The sequence below is a fragment of the Aotus nancymaae genome, unplaced genomic scaffold, assembly GCF_030222135.1.
Source record: "Aotus nancymaae isolate 86718 unplaced genomic scaffold, 86718_ANA_hifiasm-v0.15.2.pri h1tg000062l, whole genome shotgun sequence".
In the NCBI taxonomy this organism is placed as follows: Eukaryota; Metazoa; Chordata; class Mammalia; order Primates; family Aotidae; genus Aotus; species Aotus nancymaae.
This window is the reverse complement of record NW_026988476.1, coordinates 45,017,908-45,030,171: the sequence shown is the minus strand read 5'-3', so window position 1 is coordinate 45,030,171 and position 12,264 is coordinate 45,017,908. Positions and strand designations below refer to the sequence as shown.

The following is a 12,264-nucleotide window of genomic DNA, read 5'->3' as shown; positions in this document are numbered from 1 at the left end:
ATCGCATGCGATCCCATTCCCTTTCCTCCTGGTATTTTTTTTTTTTACTTATAGTCATACATGGCACCCATACAGTGTAATACTATGTAGCCACTGAAAAGAACAAGGTGGGCTTGACTGTATATGTCTGATGGAACAATCCCTAAGAGATTCTGGTAAATGAAACACAGCAAGGTACAGAACAATATGTTTGGTATGCTAGGAATGTATGATATTACTTGAGGACTAAACAGGAAACTAGTAATGTTGCTTGCCTGTGAAGAGAGACAGAGAATGAACAGGATATGTATTGCTTGTACCTTTTGTGTTTTTGATATAGGGTCTCACTCTGTCGCCCAGGCTGGAAGGCAGAAGCATGATCATAGCTCACTGCAACCTCAAACTTCTGTGTTCAAGGGATTCTCCCATCTCAGCCTCTGGAGTAGCTGGCACTACAGGCACATGCCATTGTACCCTGAGTAATTAAAAAAATAATAATTTGTAGAGACTGGGTATAGTATTGTTACCCAGGTGCCTTTTGAATTTTATAACATATACGAGTGTTACCTATTTAAAAAAATATTTTTAAAGCACTGTATGGTTATGGTTACAAATTGAAATTGTATTTAGGTGTATAAAATAAAACAAGACCAGGCATTATGGCTCATGCCTGTAATCCCAGCACTTTGGGAGGCCAAGGCAAGCAGATCACTTGAGGTCAGGAGTTTGACCACCCTGGCCAACATGGCAGAACCTCGTCTGTACTAAAAACAAAAAAATTAGCTGAGTGTGGTGGCGTGTGCCTGTACTCTCAGCTACTTGGGAGGCTGAGGCAGGAGAATTACTTCAACCCGGGAGGTGGAGGTTGCACTGAGCCAGGATCGTGCAACTGCACTCCAGCCTGGGCAACAGAGTAAGACTCTGTCTCAAAAAAAAATTGAATAAATAAATAAATAAAATTAAATCTTCCATCTTACCCTAATGTATGCTCCCTCAGTCACTATTAGTGGTCAAAGACCTAAAGAATAAATGATATTGATTTGCTGGTGATAAATAACTTGCATACATATATAGACACTGTTTCTATATATTCGTAAACATGCATACATACACACATATTTGTAGGTGATTTTTGAACCTAAGATCATCTTAAATATGCTTTTTGGTAACTTGCTTTTTCCACTTGCTGTCTCTTAGACATTGAACCATTTCAGTATATATAGATGTACTCCTTTAAAAACCAATTGAAACGATCATTAAACTCTGGCATATTCCATCGTACAAGTAACCCTTAAGTTATTTCACCAGTCTCCTATTCAAAGACTTTAGATTGTTTACAGTACTATTATAAACAGGACTACAACAGATCTTCTGATTTAATTTGCATGTGCATTGTAAATTTTGATGTCATTAGATAACAAAACTAAGATATTTCAGATAGTGATAATAGCATGTATATACAAACATAAGGAAAAAAATAACATGAGATTTCCAGGAAACAAGTAGTCCAGAATGTCCAACGGGTAGATTGCAAAGTGGGAAGTAGCTGAAGAAGTCAGGAAGAGGCAGGTCGTGGTGCTCAGGAAACATTGTTTTCTGTGCTGTCATGGGTTTCAGCTCCAGGACAGGACTGGCTGTGCAGTGCAGGATGCTCTGAACCTGCAGCGTGCAGCATGGAGAGTGGACTTAAGGAAGTAAGACTTGCAACAGAGAAACCGCTTAGGATATTGCTGTCATTGTAATGAAAGTGACAAAAGGTGAAAACTTGAAGTTAAAACTCTAAAACTAGAACTACAGGCCAAACGCAGTGGCTCACGCCTGTAATCCCAGCACTTTGGAAGGCTGAGGTGGGTGGATCACGAGGTCAGGGGTTTGAGACCAACCTGGTCAATATGCTGAAACCCCATCTCTACTAAAAATCCAAAAATTAGCCAGGCATGGCAGCATGCACCTGTAGTCCCAGCTACTCAGGAGGCTGAGGCAGAAGAATTGCTTGAACCCAGAAGTGGAAGTTGCAGTGAGCCAAGATCACACCACTGCACTTCAGGCTGGGCAACAGAGCGAGACTCCGTCTCAAAACAAAAAATGAAAAACTAGAACTAAAGTATAGAGGGAGTGTATTTGAGAATGATTTCTGTTAAGACATTCAAGAGAAGGTGTCCAGGAGGCAGTCCAGCACTGAGGGCATGGTAGCTGGATGTGTGAAGGTGTCCACCTAGGGGGCTGAGAGCGACCAGGTGACTCAGCCTGCAGTCTCAACAGTTGCGTCTTAGCCAGCCTTCTCTCTTCTGCCCTGTCATGCTTACCCTCACTACCTTAGCTGACACTCAAAGGCAAATCACAAATCTCAAGGTATTCTTAATCTGTTGTCTTGTTTTTTACAAGAATCATTCCAGCAGAAGAGGCAGCTTACAAGCCTATACTTTTGAGGAACAACCTACACTTCCTGTGGTGAGTTTTACCCTCTTCCATCAATTAATAAAAAATATAAAACTCAGCCTCTCTTTTTATTTTTATTTTGGAAGACTGAGTGTGAACACTTGCCTTACAGGGAACCTGTACAGCACAGAATCTAGGCCCCAGGTGGTGATGTTCAGAGTAGGGCCTTAAAGACAAAACGTGCAAAACTGTCCCTCCCATGTTAAAAGCAAAGTCTCTGCATGCCGCTGACTGTGGGTGGTATCTGGGCTTGTTGGTTGAAGCACTGTACTGGCTAGAGGTGGTCGCTGCATGCAGCATACAATTCAGAATCATTGTACCCAGTTGTTGATGCTCTGCGCATGCACACAGCATCCAGCAGCCATGTCTGCCCTGTACCCGAAGCATAGCCAGGATTTCATCACTCAGGTGTCCATTGGCGTTGACACACCCAGTGGCCAGGTTGGAGTTTATCAGTCCCTGGTCTGTTTCTTCCCTGAGGTATCGCATCCGTCAGTCTACTGAGGCGTCTGCTTCCTGCTCAGTGCTGTTCCCAGCCACAGCCTAGGTGGGAGCTTGGACCTTAACCTTGCCTCCATCCGCTTCCTGACACAAGCCTCGCTACTCTGAGTTTGTCTCTCTTTTCCAGAGATCCTACTTGTTATTTATTTATTACTTATTTTATTTTTATTTTTTATTTTTTTATTATTATTTTTTGAGATGGAGTCTCACTCTGTCGCCAGGCTGGAGTGCAGTGGCGCGATCTCGGCTCACTGCAGCCTCCACCTCCCAGGTTCAAGGAATTCCCCTGCCTCAGCCTTCCCAGTAGCTGGGACTACAGGTGCGTGCCAACACACCTGGCTAATTTTTTGTGTTTTAGTAGAGACTGGGTTTCACCATGTTGGCCAGGATGGTCTCGATCTCCTGACCTCATGATCTGCCCACCTTGGCCTCCCAAAGTGCTGAGATTATAGGCATGACCCACCAGGCCCAGCTCACTCTGCTTGTTTTTTAAACCAGAGCAAAACTCCCAGGCTCCCAGCCTCTTCAGCCTACCCCTCCTTCTCCCCCAACAGAAGCCTCCTGCTGCTTTCATTCGTCTGTGCTTTTTCTTCCAAGGAGACTGTTCCCATGTCCTGATTCTCTCCCTCTTCTGATTTTGTGTGCATTCCATTTCCCCGCTTGGAATGGCTTTCTCATTTTCTTCCCCAACCATCTGGAATTTTGAATGGCCATCTAGATAGCTTTAAAAAGTAGGGTTATGTTCTAGCACAGGAATGCAGAGGCTCCAAAATCCGGAGCCCACAAGTGGTTTATCTGTGTAAATAACACCCTGCACTAAGAGAGGGACATAGATCCTGTGCCGAGGAATGAGGGGTCACCCACCTATGCGCATCCATTGCCATAGTCAGTACTGACCATCAACAAGAGGACAGATGCCATTGAAAGACGACCCTTGCCAGCCTTACTCTTGCTCACTGTCCCCTGTCTAGCCTCCTCCATTAGATCAGAGCCCGCTCAAGCTGAGTTCCATGGTATTTTTCCCACTGCACCTTATAATGTCGTTTATACAATGCATATGTGGAAGTTCTCACTGACTCACAGACATTCACCCAAGACACAACTTTAGGTGCACCAGGTGAGCAGTAGAATCGCAAGATGATTTATATTTTACGTGCCAGAAAAGTTGTTTCCATGCCTTTTTTTTCCTCAGTACATTGATTTTGTTTTTTTAAGAGTTTTCTTGGAGTATAATTTACATACCATAACATCTACCCACTTTTGATCATGCAAATAAATAGTTTTCATAAATTTATACAGTTAAGCAGACATCACCACAATCAAGTTTAAGAAACTTCTGTCACCCTCAAAAGTTCCCTGAATCCCTATGCCTACTTTCAGTCCCAAGCAACCACTCATCTGCTCTCTATCGCTATAGTTTTGCCTTTTTTAGAAATCTCATGTAAAGGGAGTCGTAGGGTGTAGCCTTTTGTGTCCACCATCTTTCACTTAGTATGCTGTTTTTCAGATAGATCTATGTTATTGCATGCCTGTATTAGTGCATGGTATTCCATTGTAGAGATATATCCACTACATTTATCTATTCACCAGCGGATGGACATTTATAGAACTGGACAGCATTTAAATCCATCATTTTGTGATCTAACAGCTCATCACAACTGCCAGCAACGTACATAGAGCTGTGTATCTAGTTAGCGGTGTCTTTAGTGTGGAGACTGGTGGTGATGGTTCTTATGTTGTAAGCCACCTTAGGGAGCCACACCAAACCAGGGTTAATCTGGTTCAAAATGACAATAGGAAGGCCACATTTAGGACTCTTTTCTTTTTTTCTTTTCTTTTTGGAGAAGGAATCTTGTTCTGTCGCCAGGCTGGAGTGCAGTGGCACCATCTCGGCTCACTGCAACCTCCGCCTCCTGGGTTCAAGCGATTCTCCTGCCTCAGCCTCCCAAGTAGCTGGGACTACAGGTGCCCACCACCATGCCCGGCGAATTTTTGTTTTTTTGAGATGGAGTTTCACTCTTGCTGCCAAGACTAGAGTGCGACAGTGCAATCTCGGCTCACTATAACTTCGGCCTTTAGGGTTAATGCGATTCTCCTATCTCAACCTCCTGAATAGCTGGGATTTCAGGTGCCCGCTACCACACCCAGCTAATTTTTTTTTGTATTTTTAGTAGAGATGAGGTTTCACCATTTTGGTCAGGCTAGCCTCGACCTCCTGACCTCACGTGATCTGCCCACCTCAGCCCCACAAAGTGCTGGGATTACAGGGGTAAGCCATTGCACCCAGCCTGGATTTAGAACTATTTTAAGTAAGCCTAGAAATAATCAGACCTCTCTTTATCCAATTGTAACAAACTATGATAAATAGCGTCTCCTAGCTTTTAGAGAAACAAAGCATGGGTAACTGCTGATGCAGCAGGTAAGTATGATTTCTGCTGCTAAATTACCTGGGTTCAAATCTCAGCTCCATTCCTTACAAGCAATGTCGCTTAACAAGTTACTTCCATGACATCTTGGCATTTTGGCTAAGATCAAGTGTAGTAACAAGTTACTTCCATATTTTAAGCTTCTGTTTACTCACAAGTAAAATGGGCCAATATTAGCAATCATCTCATTAAAATTCAGGTGGGAAGAAAATGACATCTGTGTTAAACACTTAGCATGTGCTTGTTATTGGCATATTTTATTAGGGTTGTTATCACTCTCATCATTATTGTTGGTTCTAGTGGTTTTTTTTCCCCAAGTGAAATACTGTACACTTTATTTTGCACACTTTAAAATATTTAAAATATGGCTTATTTCACTAAATTAAGATGTATAATTTACCCATTTTTCATTATAATACATGGTTTTTAGTTCAATAAAATAAAATATAATTTGTTTTAAAGCGAGCAAGTAGTGAAGAAGGGATGTGGTGCTTTTCAAAGGATTCTTTCTTATTAATATTTAATTCTTCTGGCCAGGCATGGTGGCTCATGCCTGTAATCTCAGCACTTTGGGAGGCCAAGGCAGGTGGATCACTTGAGGCCAGGAGTTCAAGACCAGCCTGGCCAACATGGCAAAACCCTGTCAATACTAAAAATAAAAAAAAATTAGCTGGATATGTTGGCACATGCCTGTGCTCCCAGCTACTCTGGAGGCTGAGGCACTTGAATTGCTTGAACCTAGGAGGCAGAGGTTGCAGTGAGCCAAGATCATACCACGGCACTCCAGCCTGGGCAATAGAGAAAGACTTTGTCTCTCTCTGCTTCTCTCTCTCTCTCTCTCTCTTTCTCTCTCTCTCTATAGACATAGAGGCAGGTCGTGGTGCTCAGGAAACATTGTTTTCTGTGCTGTCATGGGTTTCAGCTCCAGGACAGGACTGACTGTGCAGTGCAGGATGCTCTGAACCTGCAGCATGCAGCATGGAGAATGGACTTAAGGAAGTAAGACTTGCAACAGAGAAACCTCTTAGGATATTGCTGTCATTGTAATGAAAGTGACAAAAGGTGTCACTATAAACATATATGTTTATAAGCATATATATATGTGCTCTCTTTAAACATATATATATATATTTCTAAAAAAGGCAAAACTAGCAAGAGAGCAGATGAGTGGTTGCTTGAGCTGAGAGTATTCAAGGGGATTGAGGGAACTTTTGGGGGAAATAGAAGGATTCTTAAATTTGATATATTTAATTCTTCTGTTATTCTTCACTTTAGCTTTTGCCTACTTCATCTGGATTACCACCAGGTTGGGAAGAAAAACAAGATGAAAGAGGAAGATCATATTATGTAGATCACAATTCCAGAACAACTACTTGGACAAAGCCCACTGTACAGGTACCGTGCAACCTATTAATTTACTTTCTTACAGGATTTAAACTGTCACATCCCTATGTAAACTATTGCATCACTTTATAGTATACACTGCATACTTCTAGCATCTCTTTTTTTTTTTTTTTTTTTTTTGAGATGGAGTCTCACTCTTGTCGCCCAGACTGGAGTGCAATGGTGCAATCTTGGCTCACTGCACCTGTTCCTCCATGGTTCAAGCGATTCTCCTACCTCAGCCTCCAGAGTAGCTGGGATTACAGGCATGTGCCACCATGCCAGGCTAATTTTTGTATTTTTAGTAGAAAGAGCGTTTCATCATGTTGGCCAGACTGATCTCAAACTCCTGACCTCAGGTGATCCACCCATCTTGGCCTCCCAAAGTGCTGGGATTACAGGCATGAGCCACTGTGCCTGGCTGTAGCATCTTCTAATTATTTATTTTCTGACACTGATGCTAAGTGTCCACCATTTCCTGTGAATCTCTAATACACACAAATTACCACTTGTTATTATATAAAACAAGTTCAAATGAGAATAAGAGGAAAAAGCAAATAATCTGGTCTTTGGGTATTTTTATAATTTGAATAGTTAAGATCATTATTTTAACTAAAACATAATCTTGGTGATTGGCATCAAAGAAATTTATGCTGATAACACCTCACCCTTGGCAACAGTTTCACCTGTAATATTTCCTTTTAAGTGTTTAGCAAAATACTTATTTTCTCTTATTACCGTATCTCTTGTTGAGAAATTTTTTAACACTGAAAAGTCTGGAAAATAATATAGCAGATATACATATTCTTTATTCAGAATTACCATCATTAATAAGTTACCATATTAATTCCTAGACATTTTATTTTTAAAAATAAAGTCTTACAGATTAACCTAAATTTCTCTTAGCCAAGCTCTTGGTTCCATTCCCCAGGGGGAACCACAGTCTTGAATTTGTTGTGTATTCTTCTAGCCTATTTTATATACTTAAAGCACTTAGAAAATGTAAATTAAAATTAGCTGGGTGCAGTGGCTCACACCCATAATCCCAGCACTTTGGGAGGGTGAGGAGGGCAGATCACGAGGTCAGGAATTCAAGGCCAGCCTGACCAACATGGTGAAACCCTGTCTCTACTAAAAATACAAAAATTAGCTGGGCGTGGTGGCACGTGCCTGTAATCCCAGCTACTCAGGAGGCTGAGGCAAGAGAATCGCTTGAACCCAGGAGGCGCAGGTTGCAGTGAGCGGAGATTGTACCATTGCACTCCAGCCTGGATGACACAGTGAGACGCCATCTCAAAAAAAAAAAAAAGTAAAATATTGTTTATATGCCTGTGTTTCTAATTTTGCAACGAGGGAACATTCATTTTATAGAATGAGGTGCTGCTCAATTAAAAAAAAAACTTTTTTTAATTGATGTTGTGGCCCCATAAGTCTACATCTTTTTTTTGCCTAACATTGTTTTAAAGCTCTATGTTGTTATTTATAGATTTCTCTTAACTACTAATATTCCATCATATGACTGTATTACATTTCAGTTATCCACTTCTGTGGTAGATATTTGTCATTCATTTTGTCTGCCTGACATTTGAATGAGGAATCCCCCATCCTATGAGTTTTGGGAGAATAAAGACAACCTCCTACTATAGGCACCAGAGCTCCGCTTGCAGCTAGGGCTTGAGCTTGTGGACCTCGCTCCCTCAGTCAGATGCACCCACAGCAGACTGTTAACTGCTATCTCACTGCTTGAGAATTAGTTGAGAAATTATAAATTATTATTAAAATCAAGTTTGACAAAATAGCTTATTGGAAAAATGTTATCAAATGTAATACATTATTAAAATGTTGGGAAAATATTAATATGCCATAACTACATTTGAAAATGAGCCTCAAATGTTTAGAGTCTCTTTAAAGGAGGATGTGTATTGCATTTGCAGGTTAAGTTACCTTTTTAACTGCTGCTATTTGTGAGTTCTCTATAAAATATTACAATATGATTTCATAAATATGCTAGGCCACAGTGGAGACCAATCAGCTGACATCAAGCCAGAGTTCTGTGGGCCCTCAGTCACAAGCTTCCACAAGTGATTCAGGCCAGCAGGTGACCCAGCCATCTGAAACTGAGCAAGGATTCCTTCCTAAAGGCTGGGAAGTCCGGCATGCACCAAATGGGAGGCCTTTCTTTATTGACCACAACACTAAAACCACCACCTGGGTAACTTTGATACTCTTCCATTTAAATTTATAACAACAATAATCATCTCATATGTATAGTTCCTTATCATCTTTCAGTGTATATTAGTATAACCGATGTTTTCTAGTATTCATTGAAAGGTGTATTGAATTCTTAATAATATTATTTATATTCAGGAACATACTTACCCCTCTTTTTAATATTGGTTTGGATTATGATGGAGATACTTATGTTTACTTCCTATTTCCAGTTTTTAGCTCACTAGCCATAAATGCTTAAGAAGATATGTAGGAACAATCCTTTGCTTTTATGAGGCTTTCTAGCTCCAAAGAACTTTTGAATCCATATCTCATTTAATATCAGAAAACCTTGTGAGGCTAGGTAGAACAAGCTTTTTATTTTAAGGTAAGGCTTAAAGTTGTTTAGTGCTTGGGGCTTACCACTAGAAAAATTACTCAAAATTAGCAGTAGATGAATAGATTTTAATTAATTATTAAAAGACCAGCATACCTTAAATAATACTAAAGTTATTTAATAAATTAATAATATTAAAATAATAACATATGTAAATTAAACCAAATAAACTGAATTTTGTTCACATTTTTAACATTCTGAATTGACCTTTAATAACCTTTTTGGGCTTACCTTCCTGTTATTCAAAAATATGAATCAACTTGAACAGATAGCTGCCAAAATGCATGTTCTGGGGCTTAGAAATATCATGTGGTCCAATTTAATGCCCCACTCTTTTACCAGTTTTTACATAGAGAAAAACCCTATAGAGTGACACATTTCATAAAGAGTGGGGCAAAGAGGTGACCAGTTAGTGGTGACCCCTGAGAACTGATCCTTATTCCTTTTGATATTATAGCCTAAGAATGATAGATTTCAGAAGGAGAAAATATTATGTCACATATTTAGGAAATAAAATACAAAAGGACTTTTACAAGAGAATATTTTAAATGTCCACTGATATTAGAAAACATGGTAATAGACTGACACTTTCATTATTTTGAAATTTGTGTGTGTGTTGTTCTTTCTTTACTCTACCACAAAAGGAAGATCCAAGATTGAAAATTCCAGCCCATCTGAGAGGAAAGACAGCACTTGATACTTCCAGTGATCTAGGGCCTTTACCTGTAAGTGTATAGAAATGCTAACCTCTCTTACTTGGCTATCTCAAATATTTTGTATTTTGGGATATAGTAGTTCTTTATCAGCTATAATTAATCTTATTATTAAAATGTTGATACCTTCTAAGAATGGAATGGAATATGCAATTTAAATTAACCATACAATCAGTGCTATTTTTCTATCTATACATCTAAAACCCTATCCTAAAATAATTGAAATACATTTTTAATTATAGCCAGGATGGGAAGAGAGAACTCACACAGACGGAAGAATCTTCTACATAAATCACAGTATGTTCAATGTGATTTTTCATTATGTTATTTTTTATAATAAATTTTATGTGTGAGAAAGAACATCTTTTTTCTTTTTCTACCCTTCAGATATAAAAAGAACACAATGGGAAGATCCTCGGTTGCAGAATGTAGCAATAACTGGACCAGTAAGTCTCTCTGTACCAGTGTGCTCTGATGAGACTGTCCTCTCACCTGTCTCTTCAAGAGCAGATAGTCAAGGGCATAACCCTACAGGCATTGAGAAGAAAGCACATTGGCCATTCTCTCCTCTCCCCTATTTCCCATACTCCAAGTCTCCGTTATTTGAAAAGATTCTACGACGTCATTACCCTTACCCTGTGCAATAACTGTGGGAGACAAGTGAGCCAGACAGTCAGAATGGTAAGGCAGTGTGGGCTGCTGAGCTCAGTCTGGTGCCTGCCAGTGTCTGAACAAAAATGATGACAGTCCTCCACAAATCAGAGAGGAGCAGAGAGTGTATCTGGATGAGGACGCAGCAGCACCCTATCCACTCCTGGGTCATTCTTAAACTTTTTGATAGAAATCGGGCCCAGCTCATGCCTGTAACCCCAGCACTTTGGGAGGCCAAGGCGGGTGGGTCACCTGAGGTCAGGAGTTCAAGACCAGCCTGACCAATGTGGTGAAACCTTCTGTCTACTAAAAATGCAAAAAAAAAAAAAATTCCTGGGCTTGTTGGCAGGCACCTGTAGTCCCAGCTACTTGAGAGGCTGAGACAGGAGAATCGGTTGAACCCAGGAGGCGGAGGTTGCAGTGAGCTGAGATGGCCCCACCACACTCCAACCTGGGTGACAGAGTGATACTCTCTATCTAACCAAAAAAAGAAAAAAAAAATTGTAAATGCCTGTATGAAAGACACATCCACATTTAAGTATAAATATTACCGTGTATGATAATTGTACTATTGAGTCAGTTTGATAGGATAATTTTTATCGTTTTTTATAGCCACTTTTTCCATTTTTATTCAGATGTTTTCTAATTCGTAAAAATAAGTAAAACTGAAGATAGAGTCTTTTTATTACTATTTAGTATCTCAACATGTAGTCCTTTAAAATAAGGGCCAAAAAAGGCAGCTTCCCAGAGTTCAAGGAAAAAGTACACTATTCACGTTTTTCCTTTAATGGAGAAATCACTTTGAAAGTCTCTTTAGAAATGGAAATTTTTCTTTCTAATATTTCTCTACTTGGAAGAAATTTCCTGTTTCTGGCATGTTACATTTTAGAATATTGCATGATGAAAATTACAGTCATAGGAACTGCTGAATACAATTTTACCTTAAACAGAGAAATTAAACATTTTGAAGTTTTGTATTTGTTTTTCTTCTAATTAAACTTTTCTTTCCCAATATTTTTCTTTTAATGCCCTTAACTTATGTTCATAAAATGCCCAGCAGGGAACTTTAAAAATTGTTCCAGAATAAAAACAACCTAAACTTCTTTATTTTTCCAAAATTTTCAACTGAAGGCAGTGCCGTACTCCAGGGATTATAAAAGAAAGTATGAGTTCTTCCGAAGAAAGTTGAAGAAGCAGGTTAGTGATGTTTGTAAAAAATACTTAAGAGTCGTCAATACATAGATGGAAAGTAAAGGGAAATGTTTTTGTATTTTTAAAGTAAGAATTTGTTCTATATTTGTAACAACTTTGAGTGAAAAGTTTTTCATAGTAAAAGGATGCTCATTGAGTAGCTGTGATATATCACTACAGATCATAATTACTTTATGTCTTTATTTTTCAAGACATTTTATAATACAGAATAATGGCATTAAAATTTGCTTTCCAGAGCTCTAACCTGGGTGTCCTTGTGGAGTTTGTGGGGCTTGATCTTTGTAGAATCTGAGCAAGAGTGGCTCAGGCGATTATCCTCTAAGCTAATCTTTCCTGTGTTGGAGGTCTCTGAATT

At 39.5% G+C, this 12,264-nt stretch overlaps 1 protein-coding gene across 7 annotated transcripts in view; it reads left to right on the top strand.

Moving 5' to 3' along the window:
* Positions 1 to 12,264, top strand: part of NEDD4 (NEDD4 E3 ubiquitin protein ligase) — a 162,542-nt gene that overhangs the window by 129,393 nt on the left and 20,885 nt on the right. For 6 of the 7 annotated variants that reach the window (XM_021673874.2, XM_064365708.1, XM_064365709.1 and 3 more), the window contains 7 exons: positions 2,365 to 2,430; positions 6,621 to 6,740; positions 8,740 to 8,940; positions 9,978 to 10,058; positions 10,289 to 10,343; positions 10,434 to 10,492; positions 11,829 to 11,894. In XM_021673874.2, the coding sequence (XP_021529549.2) occupies positions 2,365 to 2,430; positions 6,621 to 6,740; positions 8,740 to 8,940; positions 9,978 to 10,058; positions 10,289 to 10,343; positions 10,434 to 10,492; positions 11,829 to 11,894 (648 nt within the window). The remainder of the gene's footprint in view (positions 1 to 2,364; positions 2,431 to 6,620; positions 6,741 to 8,739; positions 8,941 to 9,977; positions 10,059 to 10,288; positions 10,344 to 10,433; positions 10,493 to 11,828; positions 11,895 to 12,264) is intronic. The other variant, XM_064365707.1, reaches the window with a different exon arrangement.